At 63.8% G+C, this 26,957-nt stretch overlaps 2 protein-coding genes across 9 annotated transcripts; one reads left to right on the forward strand and one right to left on the reverse strand.

Moving 5' to 3' along the window:
* Positions 1–422: 422 nt before the first annotated feature.
* Positions 423–24,874, forward strand: GRIN1 (glutamate ionotropic receptor NMDA type subunit 1). 8 transcript variants are annotated; one of them, XM_047700606.1, is made up of 21 exons: positions 423–889; positions 3,377–3,511; positions 6,094–6,270; positions 8,739–8,801; positions 9,574–9,674; positions 13,977–14,098; positions 14,173–14,347; positions 15,516–15,660; positions 15,758–15,841; positions 17,689–17,830; positions 17,921–18,048; positions 18,256–18,420; positions 18,516–18,634; positions 18,752–18,864; positions 18,939–19,087; positions 19,189–19,346; positions 19,641–19,802; positions 19,977–20,086; positions 20,196–20,341; positions 21,585–21,695; positions 23,611–23,971. In XM_047700606.1, the coding sequence occupies exons 1-21, from the start codon at positions 632–634 to the stop codon at positions 23,725–23,727; spliced, it is 2,880 nt and encodes a 959-aa protein (XP_047556562.1). In that variant the 5' UTR covers positions 423–631; the 3' UTR covers positions 23,728–23,971. The 8 variants fall into 8 exon arrangements, with proteins under 8 accessions (XP_047556562.1, XP_047556565.1, XP_047556559.1 ...); XM_047700603.1 differs by lacking the exon at positions 23,611–23,971 and adding an exon at positions 23,978–24,874 and having other exon boundaries at positions 502–889; XM_047700609.1 differs by lacking the exon at positions 8,739–8,801.
* LRRC26 (leucine rich repeat containing 26) lies at positions 24,849–26,848 on the reverse strand. Its single transcript, XM_047700622.1, is given in 6 exon segments — positions 24,849–25,246; positions 25,335–26,366; positions 26,369–26,436; positions 26,438–26,472; positions 26,474–26,518; positions 26,520–26,848. Coding segments are annotated over 6 exon segments (1,506 nt in total). The 5' UTR covers positions 26,559–26,848; the 3' UTR covers positions 24,849–24,959.
* Positions 26,849–26,957: the final 109 nt, after the last annotated feature.

Consider the following 26,957-nt stretch of genomic DNA (forward strand, 5'->3'; position numbering starts at 1 on the left):
ATTAAAAGACATGCCAGGCAGCTGCAGTGACACGAACCCCACGAACCTCTGTGAACTCATCTCCCTGCGGCCCACGTCCAGCGACCCCTCCAAACACACCTGCGCGCACACGCACGCTCGCGCCCAGCCCCGCCTCGCGTGCTCTGTTAAATGCTCGCACCAACGCAGGCGCACACTCTGGCGCGGGAGGCGCCCCTCCGTATTGGGAAGCGGGGGCGGCGGGAGGAGCAGGAGACGCCGGCCCCGCTCGCGGCTCCGCAGCTGCCGCGGTCGCCGCAGCGCCGGGACCAGGACCAGGACCAGCGAAGCCCGCGGAGGAGCCGCGGCTGCGGCGTCCTCTCCGCGCTGGGCGCCTGGAGCAGCGCCGGGGCCCGCTTCAGCACCGCGGACAGCGCCAGCCGCTCCGCCCGGCGTGGGACCCACGCGCGCCCGGCCCCCGGCCCCGCCGCCGCCGGCTCGGTGGCCCTCTTCCCTCCCGCAGACCCCGGGGCACTACGGCTCTGCGGGAAGACGTGGCGTCGTCCCCAGCCCGCGGGACCGGGCGCGCGCAGGACGGCCGGGACACCCCGCTGGGGATGCACAGAGGGCCCCGTGTTCGCGCTGCCCAGAGCTAGGGCTCTCCCCGGAGCCCATGAGCACCATGCGTCTGCTGACACTCGCCCTGCTTTTCTCCTGCTCCTTTGCCCGCGCCGCCTGCGACCCCAAGATCGTCAACATTGGAGCTGTGCTGAGCACGCGGAAGCACGAGCAGATGTTCCGTGAGGCCGTGAACCAGGCCAACAAGCGGCATGGCTCCTGGAAGATCCAACTCAATGCCACCTCCGTCACCCACAAGCCCAACGCCATCCAGATGGCCCTGTCGGTGTGCGAGGACCTCATCTCCAGCCAGGTGCCCACCATCCCCCACCAGGGCTCCCCCCAACCCTGCTTACCCCTCCCCCCACACCTTCCCACCTTCCTCCCTCCTCCCCCCTCCATCCCTCCTACTGTCCCAGTTTCATCCCACCCTTTCCTAGCCCTCTTAAGAGAGGACCCCTATGCCAGCTGGCTCCTGCTGGAAAGGGCTGGTCTCACTAGCAGCCAAACACCAGTGCCCCATCTTGCTCCCCGCCCCCCCCCCACTGGTCACCTGCTACGTTGGTCAGTCCTCACAAGGTTCCAGGGCTCCAGGACTCCAGGTCCTGAGCCCTGTGTGCAGATGTAAGGCAAGAATTTCATGGTTTGTTTCATCACTGTGTCTGTGAGGGGTGGGTGTCCTGGGCTTATGGGCAGAAGTGCTCTCCCAGCCACAAGCACGCACTATGCGCAAGTCTTTTAGCAGGATGGGGCCTGGGGCCATCTTTGTCTCTGCTTCTAGACCTCCTTCCCTTCCTCTCTCCCCTTCCCCCACCCATGGGTTTGACTGAGATGGGAAATGGCCCAGGTTTGAAGCAGGGTGTTCTGGAGGGTGGGAGTGGGGACTGTGCTTGTGGGAGGTGTCAGGGCACAGTGTGGGAGCCGCTGACAGCCAGCGCTGCGGGGGAGGACATGACTCCTAGGATTCTGCCTGTCGGAGCTGTCCGCCCTGTGCCGAGCTGCCTGCTGAATCCCAGTGAATCCATGGGAGCACTGCAATGCAGCCTTTATGTAAGCGCCAGGCTGACGCTGGGCCGAATGAGTGCTCACCTGACAGACACCCCACATCTGTGGGCATCGGCGGGCAGGCACACTCACATGTGCACGCATTCACGCCTGTGCTCGTGCACACAGACACTTAGACTTGCACTAGCACACACTCACGTACATCGGCATCACAGTGGACTGCACACGCTCACTCACACCCACCCGCCCAACACACAGGCACACCCACGGACACCCACACTCTGGGGCCACACAGTGCTCAGCACACCCAGGTGCACATGCTCACACACAGATGCCATCATGCACACGCATACACACACGCGCGGACATGTTGGGTGTACGTTTATACACACGTGTAGTCCAGCACATACCTGTGAACATCTTCCTGGTCAGACACTCACGCAGACACAGACTGGGCACTTTTGGGTGCAGACTGGAGGTGAGGGCCCGGGGAGGAAGAGCCAGTCCAGACAGCTCCCGCTGCAGAGGCTAGGGGCTGAGCTTTCTCAGGGATCTCCCCATCCCCACCTCGCAAGCCACCTCCCTGCTTCCAGCCCTGAGCAGTAGAGATAGGACTGGGGAAAGCCTTTGTGGCCAGCAGCTTAGGTCACATGTCCCATCTGGGATGAGGGAGAGACGTGAAGAAGTGGAGTTAGAGAATCCAGGCAGAGCCCTTTCTGGGGACCCCTCCTCCCACTCCCAGTTACCCTGTCTGTGAGCATTGTTCCCTCAGAGAACAGCCAGTGCCAGGAGCAAAGGTGAGGGCAGCAGCTGCCCCTCCGTGAGCACACCCGAAGGGCAAGGGCCAAAGGGCAAGGGCTCTGCTAGCGTGGCAGTGCAGGAAGAGGTAGGCCCTGGGGCTGTGATGGGAAGGCGGAGTTGGGACAGACACGGGTCCTTCTAATGTGAGGCCGGCAGGAAATTGCCAAACCCTCGGCTCCATGCCACCCCCCTTCCCCTGCCTTGGAGGACTGAGCCACTGGCTTCAAACCTGCCGCAGGAGCTGGCCCTGGCCTGGGCAGGAAGGCTAGGCTGCACCCCCTACCCTGGCACCTCCCTTCCCTTCCTTGAGGATTAGTCGGTGCTCAAAGTCAGGACTGGGTCTTGTTCAAACCAGGCTGAGCTCAGCCGGGCCCTGGAAGAAACTGCAAAAGGACTGAGGGCTCCGCGGCTCCTTGCCCGGCTTCTCCCGACAGAGCCCAGTCTACAGCACTAGACGGAGACGTTCCGGGGCAGCTCTCCGTTTCGGGAGCCCTGGCCTCCGCACCCAGGAGGAGGGACAGTGCGTGGCACGGGTGAGCTGGTCAGCATCGGCAGGACCAACCACTCTAGCCACCCCATGGGGCAATGTACGGCTCCAGGGACATCCCAAGAACAGTCTTTGTCCTTCCTCTCAAGGTCTGAATACACACCCCAAGGCAATCCCTCCAGTGAAAGGGGGTGAAGGCAGGCCCCACCAGGGAAAGTACGGGGAGGTCCATCATCCCCTTGTGTGTCCTGTCTGCTCCCTGGAGTCTTGCTCTGCCTCTGCCTCAGCCTTCAGTCGTCCTCCTCTCTGAGGGTGGTTACAGGGTCTTGTCCCCCTGCCGGGGGCGCGTGCCCCTTGGGCAGCACGTACGCACACACAAGGCCCCTGGACTTCCCCAACCTGGCCTGCTGAGTTCAGCCTCTGCTGCTCCTGGGCAACCAGCTCCAGGGTAATGCCCATCCCACCTTCACCCCCACCTTGAGCTGACCCTGTCCCCTGTGTCCACAGGTCTACGCCATCCTAGTTAGCCACCCACCTACCCCCAACGACCACTTCACTCCCACCCCCGTCTCCTACACAGCCGGCTTCTACCGCATCCCCGTCCTGGGGCTGACCACCCGTATGTCCATCTACTCAGACAAGGTAAGCCTGACCACTCAATGGGGACCCAGCTGGCTCTGTTCCTGTGTTCAGACCCAGTGGCTGAGTGCTGCCGCCCAGGGCCACTGGCAGCTGCCCTGGGAAGGGGGGCAGGGTGGAGGCACGGACGTGCTCAGACCATGGGCTCTGGGCTCGAGGAGCAGCAGGATGAGACGAGAGCTCATGCACTCACGCATGTTCACACACTCACACGCATACACAGAGCCGAAGACACACGCACGCACACTGATGTGCGTTCTCCTAGCAGGCGAACTCGGACTCCCACAGACGCACAGCTACAAACACACCCCTACCTCCACACGAAGCCCGCATGCACACAGACACATTTCCGGGAACGCTCGGTTGCTCCTACACACACCCACACACACGCACACTCACACACACTCACAGCATGCACTCTTACATACCTTCACATCAGGTTCCGGCGCACACACACATTCCCGGGAAAGCTTGAGTGCTCTTACACATGCTCACACGTGCACACACACCCTACAGTCACAGTGACACTAATGTGTTCACCCTCCCATACTCATGTTCCATCACACACACATACACACACACACACACACACACACACTCATAAGCACAGTCATGCACTTATACTCATGCCCACACACGGACACACACTCCCTTTGGCAGGTGACAGGCACCAATAACGAGCCCTCGGAAGCAGCAGAGGTCCCCGCAGGCTGGGAGAAGGGACAGACGGGTGGATTTTGGAGAACTGGAGGGGGAGCTGCCAGGGGAGGAAAAGCCTGGCAGGGGTGTACCACACAGCCATGAGGTTGTGGGTCCCAGCCCTTCCCGCTGTAGGGCACAGGTGGGAAGGATGTCCACATGGGTGCAGGGTGACAGAGGATGCCGCTCATGGCAGGAGAAGCTAGTCTGGGGTCTGCAGGTCCCAGGGCGGCCAGCATCACCACTCAGCAGCATATAGGACACTTGTGGTCCCCAGGGGGGAATGGGGGTCTGGCTGGAGCCATCCAGCCCTGGAGCAGCAGCTGGAAGAGTCAAGAGGTCACCGATTTGGTATCCCATAGAGGCGGGGAGCTCGTTTTAGGTCACACAGCTCTCCCGCAGCGTCTGCCCATGATCTGGGTTCAAGAGCTGGGGAAGCCAAGAGCCACCAAGAGGACGGGAGGGCCCCAAAGCCTCCTCCAGACCTTGGGCTCCCTGCAGACAGATCAGGAAGGATCAGACGAGGTGCCATATGCTGGGGGCTTCCCGGTCTCCCATCCTCTCCAAGTTCATCTTGCCAGGAGCTCACAGTTCTAGATAAAGCTTCCTAAGGCATGGAGGTCATCCCAGCTGGGGCCAGGGAAGTCTGGGGAGGTCAAGGATGGGTCTGTCCAGAGGCAAGGGAAAGTAAGGCCAGAGCCAAATTTTCTCCAGGAGGCCCCCAGGGGAAGAGGCCGGTTGGAGGCTGGAGCAGCAGCCCCTTCCTGAGGCTCTGGAAGCCCCAGCATGTAGCTGAGGCATCCAATCTGTTCTAGTGCACTTAGCCTTCAGCTGCATACAAGTGGGGGATCCTGTCCTGTGCCCTCCAACCTCCTTAGCTCTCTGACACCAGACCCCTCATATGCAAGAGGAAGGAACTGTGCTCTGCCCAGGAAAGCGGCTGGGAGGAGGCGCCCTGTGCCAGGGCAGAACTGTAGCCCAGATTCAGATTGCGGCCCAAGTCCCTGGTCCAGCGTGAAGTCAAACCTAATGATCTAACCTCACAAGTCCGCCCTGGCCCCACTCATGGTCCCAATCCACTGCCAGTCTGTGCCCAGCACACAGATTGCGAAGGCCTGGGTCAGAGTCAGCCCAAGACCCTGACTACAACCCCTTTGCTGCCGCACTGACAAGTGGGTGAGGGCTGGATGCAAAGGGGCCTTCTTGTGCTCAGGTTCCAAGGCACTGCCCCCAGGCCATAAAGAGGGAGCAGGTAGGAAAACGATGTGGTCATCTCAGAAGACCACAAGATCAGCATGGGACTAGCGTTTCCTGGGTAGACACGGAGGAGCGAGACGGAGGAGGGTAGAGCCTGCTGTGCGCTCCTCTCCCACTGTGCCCTGTGCTGGCCGTTACAGGGACATACAGAGTAGGGAGGGTCAGCAGGCAACCACCTCTGGACTTGCAGACAAGAAGTAGTTAGCCCTAAATCAAGACTTCTGGCAAACACTACGGTTCTGCGGATTTGGGAAGGAGCCCCATGAAGCCCCAGTGGGGATCTCTGAGAGGGGGAGGCCGCCAGGGAGCAGGGGAGCTCATCCCAGGGACAGTCCCCAGGACCTCATGTCTGTCCCGGAGCTGCTGGCAGACGAGGAGCTGCGGTTTCTCAGACCCGAGGGCGTGGGGGGAGGCAGCAGTGGGGGGGGGTGTCCCTGACTCTGACAGGTGTCCCGGGTGCTGTGAGGGTAGAGCTAGGAGGAGGCAGGATCCCCGGGGTGTGGGGTCCGCTTGGTGGGGAGAGCGCCCCGCCCCCGCAGAGCCCCTCAGCCCCGCCCCCGCCCCCGCAGAGCCCCTCAGCCCCGCCCCCGCCCCCGCAGAGCCCCTCAGCCCCGCCCCTGTCCCCGCAGAGCATCCACCTGAGCTTTCTCCGCACCGTGCCGCCCTACTCCCACCAGTCCAGCGTGTGGTTCGAGATGATGCGCGTGTACAGCTGGAACCACGTCATCCTCCTGGTCAGCGACGACCACGAGGGCAGGGCCGCGCAGAAGCGCCTGGAGACGCTGCTGGAGGAGCGCGAGTCCAAGGTGAGCCCGGGCGGCGGGCGGGCGGCGCAGCAGGAGCCGCCGAGGCGCCGCGGCGGCGCAGCAGGAGCCGCCGGCCTGTGTCTGTGGCCCGTGTGTGACACCCTCTCTTTCCATCGTGCATGCTCAGCACCACCACGTCCGGCGAGCGCCCGCCCCGGCCTGTTCTCGGCTCATTTCACTCGCTTTGCCATTAGTCCGAATCTCCTTCGTGTCAGTCCCTGCGGGGCGAGGGCAGGACCACCTGGAGCTCCGCAAACACCCCACCCCGCCCGCCGCCGCACCCCTCCGCACCGGGCTGCGGGGCCCGCCCCCCACCCAGCCCGCGCCCGCCCCTCCCCCGCGCGGTCCCCCGGCACCGCCCCGCGTGGCCCCGCCCCCTACCCGCCCCTCTCCCCCCTCCCAGTCCCATTGGCCTTAGGGCCGCGGCAATCGTGCCCCTCCCCCAAAGGAGCCCGTTCTCTCCCTCCCTGCATTCCACGACCTCCCCTCCCCGGCCACCCTACCCCCTCAGCCGCCCATTGTCCTCACCAGCGCTCCTTCACGGACATCTGCCGCCCCCTCCCCTCGGCCTCGGCTCTCCCCCCTTCAGGCCTCCACTCCCCCCCACTGAGCCCCGAGGCTGTCGCCCCCCCACTCCCCTCGTGAGGCTGGGATCCCTCCCGGCTCCGGATACACTCAGCAACAGCCCCAGCCCGGCTCCCACTCCGGGGGAGCGCAGAGAGAGCAGAGGGGCAATTTATGGGGGGTCCAGGTGACCCCTGGCCCCTTCCTTGCCCGCCCCCATGGCCAGCTTGAGGAGGCCCAGGGTCCCGCCTTCACGTAGGCCGGAGCCCTGAGCGCTCAACCCCAGGGCCACGCAAGGCCCTCAGTTAGGACGGTGCGGGGGAGAGTGGGGAGGCCTAGGCTGCGGCGGGCCGGGAGGCCAGACCCAGGGGCTGGCGGGGAGCATGTTCTGTCTGTGAAGTCAGAGCTGGCTTCAACCAACTTAGTGCCAACCCCAGGCCCCCATAGGCCCCTAAAGGGAGTAGAGGGCACAGGCTGGGGTGGGTGAAGCCAGAAGGCAGACTCAGAGGGTCCTGGGGGGGCCCCGCGGGGGGGGGGGGGAGATTGGCTGAGTCTAAGAGGGAGGGCTGACTACCAGTGCCAAGGGCCCCCACGCCTCCCAAGACAGCATCTCCCAGTGCCTGGCAGACTGAGCCCCCTCCTAGCTGGCCCACCGGTGGCTGCACACACTCACTCACACGCTTACCAGCCATGTCCGTGCACACCACCCATGTGCACTCATGCTCACAGGGGTGTGCCATTCCCAAGACGATCCCCTCACACTTCACACCCTCCCCAGCCAGAGACTGCACCTAGACATGCACACAGGCCTGGAGCCCACGGACACACTCACCCACCAACTCACACATGGGCCCACACACACACACGTGCCTGCACACGCGCCCACACACATGCTTGCCCATGCTGATACACATGCCTGCATACACATGTCCCTGCACACACACGCGCCTGCACAAGGCCTGCACACGTGCCCCCACACACAAAGCCTACACACATACTCGCACACCAGCATCCCCATGTACACACACACCTACACACGTGCCCACACATGCACACACATACACTGACACACATGCCTGCACACACATGTCCCTGCACACACGTGCACACACCCACACACAGGCCTACACACGTGCTCTCACACACGTCTCCACACACACATGCATACACACACCTACGCACGTGCCTGCACACACGCCCACACACATGCCTATGTACGTGCCGCCGCACATGCACGCGCACACGAGTGTGCAGATGGCACTGGCCCTCATTTTCCCACCAAAAACCTTGTGTAGACTAACTTTCACACAGATGCCCACAGATGCACACCACCCTGTGCGCACAGGTGCGCACACACACACACACACACACACAACCCTGTCACACTTGCTCTCCCATGCACACGTGGGCCGACAGGTGTACACATGCCCGTCAGTGAGAACAGGCACCCGGGCCTCTAGGGGAGACAGAGGCCAGGAGGCCAAGAGAGGAGGGACCAAGGGGACAGGCTGTGAGGGAGGCCCTGCTCACCCCCATGCAGCACTGCCTGGGGCTGGCCTGGAACTGCTGGGACCACGAGGCAGGAGCATGGCAGGGGCTGGGGGGGCGGCACGTGGGGCCCCAGAGGGACATGTTGGTATTGGGACAGACAGGGTGCCCTTCCTCCCAAGTGTGACCTTTTCTGAGAGCACAGCTCCGCGGCCGGGAGCCCCAGCGGCCCGGCCCCCCGCCCCCAGTGCCCCGGCCCCCAACCCCGCCCGGGCCGCGGTGTTTGCGAGCTCCAGGTACGTGCCCGTCTGCACACGCGCCGAGGAGGTGGTGTGGTTGCTTTAGCGCCGTCATTTTCAACCGTTTATAATCTTCTTCTGTGTCTGCATATTTTCTCTGTGCACATTATTCATCAGAGTAAAAAAAGGAACTATGAAAACCTCGACCAACTGTCCTATGACAACAAGCGCGGACCCAAGGTATATATGCATGGACGTGCACGCCACCCACCGACTAGGGAGCCCTGGCCTCCGGCGCCTCGGCCACGGGGCCACTGTCGGCCCGGCTGCGCCGCGCCGCGGGCCTGAGCCTTGAGGAGAGTGAGGTCGTGAGGCAGGCAGCCGCAGGCAGGACAGGGCAGGAGCAGGCCGCCTGGGTGCCCGCGGCCTGCCCACCGCGGCCTCAGCCCGGGCCTGCCCCGAGAAGCAGGCACGGCCGGCCGCAGGAGGAGCTGCTCTCCGGGAAGTGCATGCGAATCTCCGGGACCCCCAGGGCTTCCTCGAGGAACCCAGGAGGGCGCCCGCCCACCCAGCCGCCCGCCTGCCCCTGTCGGTCCAGCTGCTCCCGCAGGGGCCTGCAGGGTCGGCCCGAGAGGACCTCCCGTGGTTTTGGAAAAGTCGGCCCTATCTCTGCTCCCGGTTGCATTCCAAAACTCTTTTCTGTTTCCTGTCCGCTGCACGCATCCTCTGAGTCTCGGCCCACCTCCGCTTGCATGCTCAGTGCAAAAGTGAGGACAGGAGAGAGCTGGCGTGAGTGCAGGAGAGCGAGCAGGCTGAAGAAGGACAGCACTCGAGGCCAGGCCAGGCCAGGCAGGAGCCGGGCAGGCAGGTGCACAGTGCAGGTGACAGGTGCGGGCCGCGGTGGCCCTAGCTAAGCTGTCTCTGGGCTCCTAGCAGCTACAGCCCGCCTCTCGCCCCTGAGGCACTATGCCCCTGCCCCAACCACCTGCTGACACTCCCGCTCATACCGCAGGCGGAGAAGGTGCTGCAGTTCGACCCGGGGACCAAGAACGTGACGGCCCTGCTGATGGAGGCACGGGAGCTGGAGGCCCGGGTCATCATCCTCTCCGCCAGGTGAGGCTGGGCTGGGCCCTGCCCCCTACTTCACCCAGGCCTGGCCCTGGCCAGGGGCACTGTGGGGCTGATGCTGAGTTTCAGCTTCCCAAGTGCCATGGCCGAGGAGAGCCCCCCCGCTCCCCTCCCCCCGCGTACACCTGGAGACCCAGTCGATGCAATGCCCTCTACTTGTCCATCCTTTCTCCTTCCGGTCACCTGTTGCTGCTTGCTCTGAGATGGGAGATGGACGAGTCTCTGCTCTCGGAACACAAACATGGTCCAAGGGGAGAGAGATGACCCAGGATTCTGGGAGCTGGGCTCAGAGGCAAACGCCGGGGAAGGGACATGTGGGTGTGCAGGTGAACCCAGGGTAGAAGGCCACAGCAGGGAGAGAGCCAGAGTCCTAGGACGGAAGGATTGGAGCGGCTGGAGTGGGCAGTAGGAAAAGGGAACTGGTTAGGGACCTGTGGAAACCAGGCTGCAGCCAGCCAGAACCTGACCCCCAGGTTGACCTTGGAAATGAGACCCCAGCAAAAGTCTCTCTATCTGTAAATGGCTAAGTGCCCCCTGGGAAGGGGACATCCGGTCCCCTGGACTAGAAATAGGAAGAGCCAGGAGGGCTTACAGGGACACACCACAGTCTGCCCTTTCCCAGAAGTACCACTAGACTCCCAATAGAGTGGAGAGAGAAATGGGGTCACCCGGCCCAGAGGAACATTCCCCAAATGCTGCTGTCTGCCAGGCCACAAGGAGGAAGCAGTCCTCTGAGTTGCAGCAGGTGTCCGTTCGGACATTCAGTCAACAAACCCCTGACACAGAGCCCGGTGCCCCACCTCCTGGTGCTGGGGTGGGGGGGCGGGCAACGAAGGCTCCGTGGGCTGGACAGCAGGGAGCTCCGTGCTTACCACAGCTGGGAGCTCATCCCGTCTGCCCCTGGCTGACCCGTGCTCATGCCAACCACCCGACCCTGGGCACTGGGGGGAGGACTCCGGGAGAAAGGTGTAGGGACAGGCCCAGGCAAGGTCAGGGGGCTGCCCTATCCCTCCCAGGGCAAGCCCTGCCCAGAATGAGCCTACAGGGAGAGCCCCAGCAGATCCTCCCCTTTGATTTCCCAATTGGCTTCTACCCCCTTATTCATCATGGGGCTTGAGAGAAGTTCAGGGGATTTGGCGGGATCAAAGGATGGGTGGGTGAGTAGACCAGCAGACAGACAGATGGGCAAACGGACAGTCAGCTAACAACCAGCAGGCCCCTTCAATCAGGACAAGTGACCCGAGGAACTCATGCCAAACATAGATTTCCAGCTATTGGGCGCTTGTAAGAAGGGTGAGGTCACGTTGAACTAGACCCACTCAGCCCTACCCTTATCAGTGGAGTGGCTGCCAGGACACGGCCGGAAAGCCATGGGCAACAGCGATCTGCAGACTCCCTGCCACACCCAGGTCCCAGCAGTGGGCTGGCCACTTTCTCGGCTGTTTTCCTTGCTCTGCAATGTCCCATGCCACACCGCCAAGCCCCCGAGTGCGGGCTGGGAGGGGCCTGCCCTGCGTCGCCAGCCCCCAGGCTCAAGGACAGCTTTGGCAGGGGTGGATCCAGTGAAAGCTCCGTCTGGGGCAGGCCACCTGGTCCTGTCTGACAGCTGCACACACACCCTGCACACACGGAAACACACACACGGACTCTGCGTGTGCACCACATACACGAATGCACCTGAGCACACACGCATCACATGCACACGGCACATAAGCATCACACGTATCACATGCACACAACACACGCATATACGCATCACATGCACACGACACACACACGCATCACACACGTGGCATATACCTCACATGCACACACGCACACACACGCACACGACACACATCACATGCACACACATGCACACACAACCATGACACACGTGCACACACGCATCACATGCATACATGCCCAAATAAACCTGCGTGCACGTGCCCAGAGGCACACAGCACACTCACACCACTCACACACACTGCTTGTGTACACACCCACACAGTGCAAACACCATGTACACACATGCACAATACATGCCAAGCGTCCACACGTGTGTACACATTGTACCGTACATATACACACATGAGATATTCACACACACACACACACTATCCGTGCACATAGAGGCACAACATGGCATACACCACACACACTTCTACACAGACCAGTGCACACTTCTATACACGTGCACGTGCCACACGCATATGTACATGCATGGTGCACGTGTGTAGTCACGCATACATACACACACCACATGCGCGCCACACTATGCGTGCACACACCTGCCCCACACGTGTACTGACATTGTCAGCAAGGCCGAGCACACACAGCAGCCGCACAGCCCCTCTCGGGTCCTCATGAGGCCCCTCCCTGGATGTTAAGACTGGAAGGGACCCCTCCCCTCACAGCTGGCTCCTGGGAACAGAGGCGACAGAGGGCCCTGGGCTGCCCAGTGCGCCCAGGTCCCGGGGAGCCAGGGAGGCTAGTGAGCAGCATGCGCAGGTCTCCTTGGCCCTGGTGCTCCCCTGACACATTGGCTCCGCCTTCGTGAGGGCCGTTGAGAGCACATTCTGGAGAGACCTCACAAGCCAGTCCTAATTTTTGAGCAATTTTCTACGGAGGGCAGAGAGTTCATCTCTCAAAGTTCATTCTTACCTTCCGGAGATCGTCTTTTCTGGGACCGACTGCTTCCCTCAGACAGTCTGATGGAATGATCAGGGTTTTGCCTACAACTTTTTTTTTTTTTTTAAGATTTTATTTATTTATTTAACAGAGAGAAATCACAAGTAGGCAGAGAGGCAGGCAGAGAGAGAGGAGGAAGCAGGCTCCCTGCTGAGCAGAGAGCCCGATGTGGGGCTCGAACCCAGGACCTGGGATCATGACCTGAGCCGAAGGCAGCGGCTTAACCCACTGAGCCACCCAGGCGCCCCTGCCTACAACTTTTTACCAGTGATTGCGATTCACACAGACACAAGCCCCGGCGTGCGCTCAGTCCGCTCAGCCAGATGTCACAGACATGAAGGTGTCGCGCAGACGGGCTTCTCTGCCAGCTTCAGCGGGCTGCCTGTGCCCCTGCAGACACAGCGCTGGCTTTGCTGGGCCGCCAGGCTGGAGGCTGTCCTTGGTCACGGGGGTGGTGCTGCCCGGGGCACCTCTCTGTGTATGGCTTACATCTGACAGGAGCACGTCATGCAGAGTGAGCACGGAAGGTCTGCATTTCCTTGCTGGCTAACCCTTGAGAAAATTGGGAGCAGACCCCTTAGGGAGTCTAGAGCCGCCTCAGTTTCCAGGGTCAGTCATTGTGAAAATAACCCAACACTCAGATGGTCTGCCCAACCCCTCTGGACCCTGCAGTAGCAAATGTCAGCTGTGTAGGCCCATCTGGGGCCGGGTCCAGGCTGGCAGAGAAAGGAAGGTGGGAGCAGGGGCAGGAACCCCAGGGGCCCCCATAGCTCCACCAGACCCAGGATGCTTGTCCTGATGTCCCGACGAGGAGAGCCTACGAGGACCAGGTGCACAGGGAATCACCTGTAAGGACACCCCGAGAGCTCAGGATCACATTTGCCTCCAAGGCCAGGCCCCGCCCTGCATCCTGCTGGCACCTGGCTCTGGGCAGCCTCCTGAGTGGGGGCAGTGGCTCTCGCTGCCCTGCGGGGGGCAGTTCCCAGGGTCCCACCCCCATCTGAAGAACCTGGAGCATGCCTGGCCCCTTGTCCTGCATGTGTGGGTGGCGGAAACCGGAGGGCGCACAGCTTGCTCAGGAGGGCGCAGGAGCATGGATTCTGGGGTGGCTGTCCGCACACAGAACCACAGGGAGAGCACTGATAATTAAATACGAGTCTGTAAAGCGCTCAGAGCAGGGCCTGGCACCTGGTGACTGGTAGGCAAGCGAGCAATCTGCAATGACCCCTGACCCTGCTCCCCAAGGCAGCAGGCCAGCGAGAGGCTGGAAACTCTGGGGGTCTGGGACCCACACCCCCTCCCCCCCACCCCCCTCCCCTTCCTGCTGTTGTGGGCGGGGTTGGGGGGGTTGTCTCCTGGCCCAGGTGTGGGCGGGCGATGCAGGCTGGTACCAGTCCCTCTGCACCATCACTGGACGCAAGGAGGCCTGGAGGTGGCGGTGGTGCTGGGCCTGTCACCTCTGCAGTGTCCCCAGGCCTATTTCCAGGCAAGGGCATAGCTGGGGGAGGGGCTGGAGGGTTGCCCAGACTCCAGAAGAGAATGTGCAAACTGAGAGCAGCCCCAGGCCCGGTGGGGAAAGGCTAGAGTCCTGGCCCGTCACCCGCCTCTGCCCCACAGCGAGGATGATGCTGCCACCGTGTACCGTGCAGCCGCGATGCTGAACATGACGGGCTCCGGGTACGTGTGGCTGGTGGGGGAGCGCGAGATCTCAGGGAACGCTCTGCGCTACGCCCCGGACGGTGAGTGCGGGTCCTCTCGGGGTCGGGTGGGCAGGGCGTCCCCACGGACTCTAAGCCCACCACACCGGCCCCAGGCATCATCGGACTGCAGCTCATCAATGGCAAGAACGAGTCCGCGCACATTAGCGACGCCGTGGGCGTGGTGGCCCAGGCAGTGCACGAGCTGCTGGAGAAGGAGAACATCACCGACCCGCCCCGCGGCTGCGTGGGCAACACCAACATCTGGAAGACCGGGCCGCTCTTCAAGAGGTGGGCGGGGCCTCTCCGGAGGCGGGAGTAGTTCTCTTGGGCAGGTGGTCCCGCCGCGGACACCCGAGGGAGGCAGTCCTCTTTTTTCTTTCTTTTTTTTTTTTAAGATTTTATTTATTCATTTGACAGAGAGATCACAAGTAGGCAGAGAGGCAGGCAGAGAGAGGGGGAGGAGGCTCCCCGCCGAGCAGAGAGCCCGATGCGGGGCTCGATCCCAGGACTCTGGGATCATGACCCGAGCGGAAGGCAGCGGCTTAACCCACTGAGCCACCCAGGCGCCCCAGTTGTCTTCCTCACTTCCCTCCTCTTCCCCCAACTCTCTCCCAACCCCTCCTCCACTGTGCTAATCGCCCGCCTCATTTCCGACACGGACATGAACGCCTCGGAGGTCAGTGCAGTCGCGCGGCTGCCTCCACTGCTCCTGGCCCCGCCTTTTAACGCTGCAGCCGAGCCTGCGACCCACCCCAGCTGACGCCCTTGGGAGGAAGCTCCTGCTCCAGATGGGGACAGGGGGCTTCCAGGGGCCCAGCAGATCAGACAAAAGAGGCCCCCAGGATGGAACCCTGTAGAGAGCCAGGGTTGGCCAGATGCCCAAGTGGATGGCCACAGGGGGCAGGAATTAACTCGCAGCGTCCTGGACACTATGCCGCTCTGCCCATCACCAGATGCCACCACCACCACCACCACCCCACTGGCTGCAAACACTGAGCAGCATGTGCAGAACACAGTTCTGAGGCCCACAACAGGAGCGCACATGCAACCGCAGGTCTCTGACGCATGTGATGTGTGCACAGACTCAGAGGCGTGTGGCACACACACAAGACAGGACCTCAGCCCTTCCTCCCCCACTTGCCGGTGAACAGGCTACTGGCTCCTACCTGGGCTTACTCCTCCTCATTTGAGAAGCAAGGGTGGCTGCTGGGAGGGAACGTCCCAACCTACAGAAAGCCCTCCAGTAGGGTCTGGTGCTCAGGAGTCGCTGGGCGACCATAGCTGTGTTATCCATCGGTGCTGGCAGCTGGGCATGCCGTCCACCAGATGCCCAGCATGAGGGTCTGACGCCTGCTGATCTTTTCTTCTTGGGATTGAGGCAGAAGAAGGGGCTCGGGCTTGGAAGGCCAGGGAGAGGAGCTTTGCTGATAAGTCTGCCCACGCCGCCCCCCTGCAGAGTGCTGATGTCTTCCAAGTATGCTGACGGGGTGACCGGCCGAGTGGAGTTCAACGAGGACGGGGACCGGAAGTTCGCTAACTACAGCATCATGAACCTGCAGAACCGCAAGCTGGTGCAAGTGGGCGTCTACAATGGCACCCATGTAGGTGGGGGTCATGAGGGGGTGGGGGCTGGGGCCTTAGGGTCCTGGGGCCAAGACCCCTGCGTGGCCACCCTCCATCTCATACTCCCACCCCCAGGTCATCCCCAACGACAGGAAGATCATCTGGCCGGGTGGAGAGACAGAGAAGCCCCGAGGGTACCAGATGTCCACCAGGTTGAAGGTGGGCAGCCTGCTGCTCTGTGCCAGTGTCCACAGCCCGACTCTCCAGCTAGCTCCTCGGGCCCAGAGGAGGGGACAGTGAGGCCAGCGACAGTGACTGAAGGAAGTGGGGAATGGCGAGCACCTGGCTGCTGTGGCCCACGCCCGGCACCACAGAGGAACAGGGAGAGCAGGTGCAGGGAGGAGAGGGAGGAGAGAGCCCCACGGGTTCTCCACTTAAGTCGGGGAGGCCTGTGGGACAGGGCTTTCCTGGGGAGGCGCTGGTGGAGACAGAGGCCACCCGGTGGCTCTTCGGTGGACTCCGGCTCCCGCACTCTCTGTCCTGAGTCCTGGGTCTTGAGATGCTACTTCCACGCCCCTCATCACTCCTCTGGGTGGCCCTTGCCACCTCGGTCCCCAGGCTTCACAGCCTCCTGTTGTGACCCAGTCGAATTGTCCTTTTGGCCCTGTCCCCCACTGCCTGGCCATTCCCCATAGCAGGCTGTTCCCTCCTTGGCTCTCTCCCTGGGCCTCTGGGAGCCCCTCCTTGGCTGGCCTTTCCCCTCAAGATTTCCCTTCCTTGCTCCTGTGGCCTCATCCCTCCTCCACGGTCGTCCTCCTTCACGGCAGGCAGAGTTGTCTTCTCCAAAGCAGGTGGATACTTCATATTGAAAAGTCTGAGAGTAGGAGCCCAGTGATGGCCGGATGGGCCCGTTCAGCCTGCCAGATGCAGATGGCTTTACACACACCAATTTTTTTTTTAAGATTTTATTTATTTATTTGACAGAGAGAGATCACAAGTAGGCAGAGAGGCAGAGAGAGAGAGAGAGGGAAGCAGGCACCCTGCTGAGCAGGGAGCCCGATGCGGGACTCGATCCCAGGACCCTGAGACCACGACCTGAGCCGAAGGCAGCGGCTTAATCCACTGAGCCACCCAGGTGTCCCTACACACACCAATTTTTTAAAACCACAAACATGTATTGCTTTTATGATAGAAAAACAATTTTTTAAAGAAAAACATGATGAAAGTTTAAAAGCAATAGGCTCCTCCCAGTGCTCCCAATCCCCGGAAGGGGAATGTCAAATGCTGCCCTTGCAGCAGAGACTGTGAACAGCCCCTCCCTGCAGACCCGCCCTCCCCCGTGTGCCACGAGACCACTGACCCCGCCTACTCTATATGCCCAATTCCAACATCACCTCCTCTGGGGCCCTCGTCAGCACCCCCCCCCCCGTGTCCCCACCTCCAGGGTCTGGGCCCATGAAAGACAGGAAGAGAGAACCCCAGCATGAGCCTCAAGGGGGCCCTGGGTTGAGACAATCTACAGGAGAGAGCACAGTGACCGCAGACGAAAGAGGAAAGCAGCAAAGGTGCTTCTCCCTCCCTCCCTCTGCTGTGGAGGCTGAGGGCCAGGAGAGGCCAGGTGATCCTTGTAGGGCCTGGGGTCCTGTGCAGATTCGGAGTGGATGCCACACATGGCCCCTGTCCTCATGGTGGGCAGTGCGGGGGAGGATGGGTGCCCTGGGTTGGGACAGGGAGTTTTTCATCTCTGAGAAATCAGAGAAGGTGCTGGGCAGGCTGGACATTCCAGCAGAGTCTGATAGAGGGATTGATGCCTAAGCCAATACCCCAAAGACAAGTGGCCAAGAGGAGGGGACAGTGTTTCAGGAGGCCATGTGCCTCCCCCTCCTGGGGACCCTCCCGGGGACAGCAGGCAGGTGTTGCTGATGGTGACCAGGGAAGACAAGGGGCAGGAGGGGCAGCGGCTGGAGGTGGGGGGATGTCAGGGATTTGGAAAGCATCCAGGGCAGTCTGGAAGCTTAGGGTGAGTGGTCCAGGCTGGGTCTTCTCCCCTCCCCACCACCCCCCAGATTGTGACGATCCACCAGGAGCCTTTTGTGTACGTCAAGCCCACGCTGAGCGATGGCACATGCAAGGAGGAGTTCACCGTCAATGGGGACCCGGTCAAGAAAGTGATCTGCACCGGGCCCAACGACACGTCGCCCGGCAGCCGTGAGCGCGGGGCTCGGGCTCCGGCGCGGGGGTGGGGCGGGGCGGAGGAGCCGGGAGCCCAGCGATGATGGCCTCTGTTCGCCCCCCTAGCTCGCCACACTGTGCCTCAGTGCTGCTACGGCTTCTGCATCGATCTGCTCATCAAGCTGGCGCGGACCATGAACTTCACCTACGAGGTGCACCTGGTGGCTGATGGCAAGTTCGGCACGCAAGAGCGGGTACGAGTGGATTGCTGGGTGCCACGAGGGACGGTCGGAGGGGACAGGGGACGCAGTCTGGCTAGGGACTTGGCCTGGGGTGGGCGGGGCCCGCGGACTGGGCTGGGGTCTGGAGTGGGTGGACCCAAGAGCCGAGCTGGGGCGGGTGCCCGTCGCTGGAGCGGGGCTGATGGCGGCCGCGCGCCCACCGGCGGTATCGCCCCACAGGTGAACAACAGTAATAAGAAGGAGTGGAATGGGATGATGGGCGAGCTGCTCAGCGGGCAGGCGGACATGATCGTGGCGCCGCTGACCATCAACAACGAGCGTGCACAGTACATCGAGTTCTCCAAGCCCTTCAAGTACCAGGGCCTGACCATTCTGGTGAAGAAGGTGGGCAGGACCCGGCGGGGCTGGGCGGCGCCGGGGCAAGAGGAGGTCCTAGGTGAGCTGGGGGTGGGGGGCGCTGACAGCCTGTCCACCTGCAGGAGATCCCCCGCAGCACGCTGGACTCGTTCATGCAGCCCTTTCAGAGCACGCTGTGGCTGCTGGTGGGGTTGTCGGTGCACGTGGTGGCCGTGATGCTGTACCTGCTGGACCGCTTCAGGTGAGCGCCGCCCGGGGTCGGACACCTCCAACTGGGGGGGGGCGGGCGGAGCGGGGCAAGGGGGCGGGGCAGGGCTGTCCCTGCCGCCCTCTCCCGCCCGCCCTCTGTGCCCCGCAGCCCCTTCGGCCGGTTCAAGGTGAATAGTGAAGAGGAGGAGGAAGACGCGCTGACCCTGTCTTCGGCCATGTGGTTCTCCTGGGGCGTTCTGCTCAACTCGGGTATTGGGGAAGGTGAGGCCACGCACCGGCCGGCTCCGGCCCTGCCCCTTCCCGCCGGCCAGGAGCTGACTATCCTCTGCCGGCAGGCGCCCCCCGAAGCTTCTCAGCGCGCATCCTGGGCATGGTGTGGGCCGGCTTTGCCATGATCATCGTGGCCTCCTACACCGCCAACCTGGCGGCCTTCCTGGTGCTGGACCGGCCAGAGGAGCGCATCACGGGCATCAACGACCCACGGGTGAGGCCTGGCCCACAGGGGGCGGGGAGCGTGAGGTCAGCGGAGCTCTGCCTTGGGTGGGCCCCAGGAGCAGCCCTGAAGCCTGCCCTCGAACCCTGCAGCTGAGGAACCCGTCGGACAAGTTCATCTACGCCACGGTGAAGCAGAGCTCGGTGGACATCTACTTCCGGAGGCAGGTGGAGCTGAGCACCATGTACCGGCACATGGAGAAGCACAACTACGAGAGCGCGGCGGAGGCCATCCAGGCTGTGCGGGACAAGTGAGGGGCGATGGGCAGGACGCGGGGCGGGACAAGGGAGGGGGACAGACAGGCATCACAATCTGGGGGATGGGTGTGTGGGACAAGTGAGGGGGGAGAGACAGGGGAGGGGCAGGGGCGTGGCAGGGGAGGAGCATCCACCCCTACTGGGAAGTGGAGTGTCCAGGCCAGATGGGAAGCACTGGATGGAGATAGAGGTGAGGTTTCCAGGTGGCCAGGACAAAGGAAGGCAAGGTGCAGAGGCAGGGCAGCCCGATCGTGCGGGGCCCCTGTGACCCCCAGCCCCACCCACAGCAAGCTTCATGCCTTCATCTGGGACTCGGCGGTGCTGGAGTTCGAGGCCTCACAGAAGTGCGACCTAGTGACCACTGGCGAGCTGTTCTTCCGCTCGGGCTTTGGCATTGGCATGCGCAAGGACAGTCCCTGGAAGCAGAACGTCTCCCTGTCCATCCTCAAGTGAGTGCCTTACCCGCAGCCTACTGCCCTTCCCCCTTCCCCAAGAGGCTCCCACCAGAGGCTAACCCTCCCCAGAGCCAGACCCTACCACCAGGGCACACAGACACTGCCTCCCGCACCAGGGTCCAGGCCCCAGCCCCGGTGCGTGGCCCACTCCAGGACGCTCCCTCCCAGGTCCCACGAGAACGGCTTCATGGAGGATCTGGACAAGACGTGGGTGCGGTACCAGGAGTGTGACTCTCGCAGCAATGCCCCTGCCACCCTCACCTTTGAGAACATGGCAGGTGGGTTTCTCCCCATTTCCCTCAGCGCCCCTGCTGACACTGGCAGGGCTCTCCAAGGGGCCCACAGACCGGCCAGCCAACGGCTGAGGTGCTGGCTCCTGGCCCACAGGGGTCTTCATGCTGGTGGCTGGGGGCATCGTGGCTGGGATCTTTCTGATCTTCATTGAGATCGCCTACAAGCGACACAAGGATGCTCGCCGGAAGCAGATGCAGCTGGCCTTTGCAGCCGTGAACGTGTGGAGGAAGAACCTGCAGGTAGGACAGGCCACCCTCCGAGGCCTGGTGCCCATGGCCCGGCCCGGCCCCGGCCCTCCTCCATTCCCACAGGCCGGAGCACTGGCTCAGGCTCCCCGGAGCCCGTGCGGGCAGGACCGGAGCCACAGCCCGGGGCAGCATTGCTGGGGGGCACCCGCAGGTGGCGGCCCCCTGCACAGCCCTGCGCCGAGCCTCCGCCTGGCCCCTCTGTCTCCAGAGTCGCCCGCCGGCACCCATTCTAGGAAGGCAAACTGAGGCAGGGTAAGACAGGGACCCACCTGGGTGTAGCACGTGAGTCCAAGACATATTCTGCCCTCGCCGCCCCATGCCTCTCCTCGGCACCCACCAGGGACCCCTTTCCCTGCTGCCCTGCTGTGTTCTGTGCTCCATGACTCCAGCCTGAATCGGGCCAGGTGGCCCTGCCTGGCACCCCAGGCCGTGTCTGAGGGAACTTGCCGCCAGCAGGAAACAGGTTGCCCGTGGGGCAGCCACAGCCCCTCCGGGATAGGGCAGGCACTGGGGCCTGTGCGGGCCTGTGGGCTCATGCCGCACAGCCCAGTTCTGGCTTCCTTCATCTCTTCTCTTTCTCTGGGCGCCTCCCCAGAGCCTGTGTCCGGGGATGAAATTGATGTTCAGAGAGGGAGGGCCACAGGGGGACGGGTTGCTGGAGCCTCAAACCTCTCATCTGCCAACTCTTGCTCTTGGGACCTGGTCAGGCTCTCACCAGCTGGCACAGGGCCATCCTGGCCATCAGACCCCAGGCCAGGGTCGGAAGCCACCTCCATCTCTCTCTCCAGTTCATCTTGCCGCCTGCCTTGGCCCCCTAGCCCCTTCCTAAATCTTGGTGTCCCCCTCAGGGGACAGGACGGCTGGCAGGGCCCAAGGGGCGACTCCTCCAGTGCTTGGGGGACCCTCCTCCTTGGGACACCTGTAATCCAGGGTCACCCAAGAGCCAGGGAGCCCGGCCGACCTCCCAGGAAGAGAGCCAGACGGGACTCCCCACCCCCGCTCCCTGGCCCCCGAAGCCCAGCCCCAGCACGAGTGAGGTCAGGCCCGAGAGCCGGCAGGGGCAGAGGCTGCCTGCATGTGTCCGGCCGCTGGTCCGTCTGTCCAGCACAGGGAGGCAGGCAGGAGCGAGGGCCTGAGTGGCCGGCCAGGCTGGGCAGCAGCCCCCGAGGAGCAGGCGAGGGCAGGTGTGGCCGCCAGCCTTAGCTGTCTAATCACTTATACATATTCATTTTAGGATAGAAAGAGTGGTAGAGCAGAGCCCGACCCTAAAAAGAAAGCCACATTTAGGGCTATCACCTCCACCCTGGCTTCCAGCTTCAAGAGACGTAGGTCCTCCAAAGACACGGTAAGGGGAAGAACGCCCAGTCCCACGTCTCCGACTCTGATCTCGCCCCGCCCCCGTGTCTGTGTCCCGTGCATCAGGCGTGCCCGCTCCCCGTCCCTCACCATCCCATCCACCCCCACCTCTGACCGCTGTGGCCCTTCTGCCTTCATCTCTATTTGCCCAGCACATGAGGTCTTCACTCTCTCTCTAGACCTTTCTGGGTCCTTTCTCCCACTGGCCCTCACTGGGTCCTCTTTCCCCATGTGTCTCTGCGTTGGTCTGCCCCCATGCCATGACGCCATGCGCCATCTTGAAGCTGTGTCATGTCGTTGGTCAGCCAGTCGGCCTCTGAGCCCAGGGCCCCTGGGAGCCCAGAGCCAGTCGGTCCTGGACTCCTCACCTGTTGGGAGGCCGTGCCACCTCTCTGTTACACCCGTTTCTCCAGCCTCGCCCAGGGGAGCCCACTGCCCTCTCTACCCCCTTGCGACCTCCAGGGAGGGGTGGCTGTGCTGTCCCATCCGCCCATCTGTCTGGCCGCCAGCCCCGCCACCCAGACACCTGTCTCACGTGTCTCACCAGAGCCATGCCTGTTGCATCCCCTTCATGTGGTCTCTGTGTGGGCCGGGGCTGGGGGCCGGGCCCGGCTCCATCTGGGTGGACGGCTGGGGTCTGGAAGTGGAACAGGCCCCCAGCCGCAGGGGACCGTCAGGCGGGGACTGGGAAACACCAGAGGGGGTGGAGCCCACCCCAGGCTGAGCCGCGGCCTGCAGAGCCGGAGTTACTGAGGCTCCCCCCGGGCAGGAGGGCCCTCCAGGGAGACAAGCTCCTGACCCTCTAGCCCCTCCCCACAGGGCGTCAGAGGAGGCCTCCTACCTTGGGCAGCTTGTGACCGCACCAGCTGTGCACACTTGGAATAAAGCCCTTAAAATGGACCCAGGCTTTCTAGGGGCACCCTGGTCCAAGGTGGGGAGGGGGCGGCCCAGACTTAGCACTGCCCTTGGCCTCCCTGCAGTCCAGGGCCCGGCTTGGCCTCCATCCTGCAGCGGCTTATGCTCTGAGGTAGAAATGGGATTTGCACCCACCCACCCAGCCACAAACACACAGTGCACTGGAAAGGGGGCAGATCTCCAGGACACAGACAGGGCTTGGCACAGAATGGTCCCAGGCCAGGGCGAAGCTGCAGGGGGCCCCGCGAGGGGTCCGTGAGGCCTGGCTGCTCTGCTTCCCAGGAGGGGCTTGGCACTGGGAGGGCAGGTGAAGAAGGAGGGGCCAGGAGCTGGGAGCACAGCCTGGGGCTTCACAGGCCCGAGAAAGTGGACAGAGCCTGAGCCGGGGCCCTGCCAAGGGGTTCAGGAAGAGACCCAAGACCAGAGAGGGGAGGTGTGGGCAGGCCTGGGGAGAGGGTACCCTCATAGACAGCACTTCCAGGGAGGAGCACAGAAGTCACACAGGCCGTAGGCTGTTTTGTGAGGGCATCCTTGATTCTCCCCAATCCCCCACCCAAAGAAAACCCTCATGCCCCTTAGCTGGTCCAGGTGCAACTCCGAGACCTTTGAGGTGCCTTTCTGGGGACACAAACCCAGCAGACTCTGTCCGAGCCTCTGCAGGCACCAGGGACCATCTCCCAGGCCGGCCCTGATACCACGGGGCATGTGGGGCTGGACCTGGCCTGTCGGGGTGACTGGGGGTGCTGCCAGCTGGAGGGGCTGGGCGGGGGAGGGCAACCCAGTTCCCATCCTGTTTCGGGCTGGGCACCTGCTTGGAGGGAGGCCTGGGTGGGGGGCTCTGCTGGGAGGGGTGGGGTCGGTCCGGCCGCTACGATCCTCTGGCCCTGTCCTGTGGCCGGTCTGGGCCAGGGCAGCACTGGGCGCTCAGGGCTGGGGCCCCTGGCGGCCAGCGGGGCCAGCGGGTATTGATTGTTGGTTCTTATTTATAGAGCACCGGGGGTGGACGCGGCGCTTTGCAAAACCAAAAAGACACAGTGCTGCCGCGACGCGCTATTGAGAGGGAGGAGGGCCAGCTGCAGATGTGTGCCCGTCATAGGGAGAGCTGAGACGCCCTGCCCGCCCTCCTCTGCCCCCCTCCCCCGCAGACAGACAGACAGATGGACGGGACAGCGGCCCGGCCCACGCAGAGTCCCGGAGCACGACGGGTCAGGGGGAGGAGCGCCCCCCAGCCTCCCCCAGGCCGCGCCCGCCCGCCCGCCGGTCGGCCGGCTGGCCGGCCCACCCGTCCCGGCCCTGCGCGAGCCCCCGGGCATGGGGGCTAACGGGCTGCCTTGTCTGTGTATTTCTATTTTGCAGCAGTACCATCCCACTGATATCACGGGCACGCTCAACCTCTCAGATCCCTCGGTCAGCACCGTGGTGTGAGGCCCCCGGAGGCGCCCACCTGCCCAGTTAGCCCGGCCAAGGACACTGATGGGTCCTGCTGCTCGGGAAGGCCTGAGGGAAGCCCGCCCGCCCAAGACTGCCCACCCTGGGCCTCCCGTCTGTCTGTCCGCCCTGCTGCCTGGCGGGCAGCCCCTGCTGGACCGAGGCTCGGACCAGAGCGGCTGAGGACAGGCCAGAGCTGAGCTGGCTGGGCAGGGCCACAGGGCACTCCGGCAGAGGCAGGGGCCCTGGGGTCTCTAAGTAGCGGGGGAGAGGGGCTACCTTGGCCCCGGAGGGGCTTGGAGCAGAGACTGTAAGCCCTGACCTTCCCCAGCCACTACCAGAGCCACAGTGAGGCGTGCAAGGCCCCACCTGGCTGGGTCACCCCGTCCTCCAGCGCCTGCTCTGGGCAGCCTCGGCTCCACCCCTCTCCTTTTCTTACCCTTCTCGCCTCCGGCCCCACATCCAACCAGCTGGCCCTGCCCCTCCCCAAGGGCTGACCCGGACCCTCAGCAGGCAGCTGCCTCCCAGCGGTGCGCTGGGGTTCTGCGCTGCCTCTGACCCTTTCCTCCGGTGTCCACGAGGGCCGAGCCAGCTCTCCACCTCCTCCAGCCTGCAGCCCAGGATAGGCTTCCCCACACGCGCTGGCTCGGGACCATCCTCAGCCCTGCCCTCCGACTTGTACAGGCCCAGCCCTTCCAGTGCCGAGCGCGTGCCTTCCCCGTGCGGCCCGTGCGCAGCCGCGCGCTGCCCCTCCGCCCAGGGGCCCGGCGCGCGCTGCCCCCGACCCGGTTTGTGCAGTGGTGATGTCTAAAGGAATGTCACGAAAATTTCTGTGTCGCTTGTTGACGCCTTCAGGGACCGAGAAGAAGGGCAGGGGACGGGGTAAGATTCGAGAACAGCCAAGGCCCGCTCAGGCCCGAGCAGAGGCGGCGGGGGCCCCCGGGTCACCGGCGCGCGGTCTCAGGCAGCTGAGGACACCCGCGCGGGAGCGCCGCGTGCGGCAGGCGGTGAGCGCGGAGCCCAGCGCCAGGCAGGCGGCGAGGCTGGCGAGGAAGGAGACGGGCCCGAGCACGTAGACCACGGCCAGGTCCCACGGGCCGAGGGGCTGCGAGCAGTGGCTGAAGGCGGCGTCCGTGAAGGCGGTCAAGGGGCTGAGCGACTGGCGCCCCGGCAACACGCAGAGCAGCGTCTCGGCCTCTGCGGGACAACGGGCGCCGAGTCAGACGACGGCGGGGACTGTGGCCGCGAGTGCCGGCCCCCTCCCCCGGTCGCCCCGAGGCCTCACCTGGCGCGGGCCGCGGGTGCCTGCGCAGCCAGGAGCAGAGCGGGCGCAGCGCGCAGCCGCAGGTCCAGGGGTTGCCGCGCAGGTGTAGCGCGTGGAGAGCGGGCAGGCCGGCCAGCAGGCCCGGCGCGAGCGCGGACAGCTGGTTGTCCCGCAGGCTGAGCGCGCGCAGCAGCGGGAGCGCGCCCAGCGCCGCGGGCTCCAGGCGCGCCAGCCGGTTGCCTGCCAGCGACAGGGAGCGCAGCGCGCGCAGGGGCGAGAAGGTGCCGGGCGCCAGCGCCTCCAGCAAGTTGTCGCTGAGGTCGAGCTGCTGCAGCGCGCCCAAGCTCCAGAAGGCCCGCGCGTGCACCCAGCGCAGCCCGTTCTCGCGCAGGTCCAGGCGCAGCAGCGTGCCGGCGCCCACGAAGGCGCCGGGCGGCAGCGCGCGCACACGGTTGTGGTCCAGCATCAGCGCGCGCACGCCCCGGCTCAGGCCCGGGGGCACGGCGGGCAGAGCGCGCCCCGAGCAGTTGACCAGGCCGCCCTGCGCGCGCGTGCACGCCTCGGGGCAGTCCGGGGTGCCTGGGGTTCCCGAGGTGGCCGCCGCGGTGGACGACTCGGCCCAGACTGGCCACGGCGACAGCAGCAACAGCAGCATCGGCGGCGGCGGCGGCCGCCGCGAGGGGAAGGAGGGCCTCCGCATGGGGCAGCGCGAGGAGCCCGCTGCTTGTGCGTCCGCGGAGCCAGCGGGTCTCCACCGCGCCTGCACAAATACTAAATCTCCGGCCGGCCGAGTGCCGGCAGTTCCTGTTCCAAGGCCAGTCCGGCACCTAGGGCGGGGGCGGGGCAGACAGCCAGCACCCTGCACCGCCGGCCACCTGTCCCGGAGCTGGGCTCCTCTTGGCTCTGTGCCAGCTGCAGCGCGGACAAGACGCCTTTCCCTCCTGTCCTGGGGTACCCACCACCCTGCGCCCCACTGAGGCCTGAGCCACTGGACCACACCCACACCCACCAAACTGATTGATGCCACACGTGGAATGGGACCCCGTGAGCCCTCTGCTCTCCCCAGTCCCAGCCCATTTCCTGCCCAGCAAAGCGACCCCAGCACACACAGTGCTGTCCCCCCAGTATAGGGGTGGTCCCATCCCCATAGTGGATGACTTGGTGGGGTCAGGAGCACAGGATGGGGGCTTGAGCCCAGGGGATAGGCTGGAGGGTGGACGGGGTACGAGGCAGGGGGACAGGCATGTCTGCCCCACCTGGCTCTCTAAGGATTGACCTAGAACCTCAAGGAGACAGCTTGGGTAGGGCACAGGCACACGGCCAAGTTCTCCTGTCGAACACTGCTCCCTCTGGAGTCATCAGAGTTGCACATCCTGTCCTGAAGTTCCCGGTGTGGGGGTGGGGTGGACAGGGGCCCCCGGAGGCCGTGTGCTAGCTTCACAGGACACAGCAGCAGGAAGATGTGGGGAGGAGCTAGGCTGAGGCCAAGGCAAGGAGAGGTGGAAATACCAGGGCTGTGCTTCCCTGCCCTGGGGGGTGGACAGTGGGTGCCTTGTGCAGGCCCTGGGCCTCCTTCCCCACCCGGGATGCGGAAGATGACCCGGGTGAATGCTAACCCCCCCCCACCGTGGCGCAGCTGCACAG

The sequence above is a fragment of the Lutra lutra genome, chromosome 13 (assembly GCF_902655055.1).
Source record: "Lutra lutra chromosome 13, mLutLut1.2, whole genome shotgun sequence".
In the NCBI taxonomy this organism is placed as follows: Eukaryota; Metazoa; Chordata; class Mammalia; order Carnivora; family Mustelidae; genus Lutra; species Lutra lutra.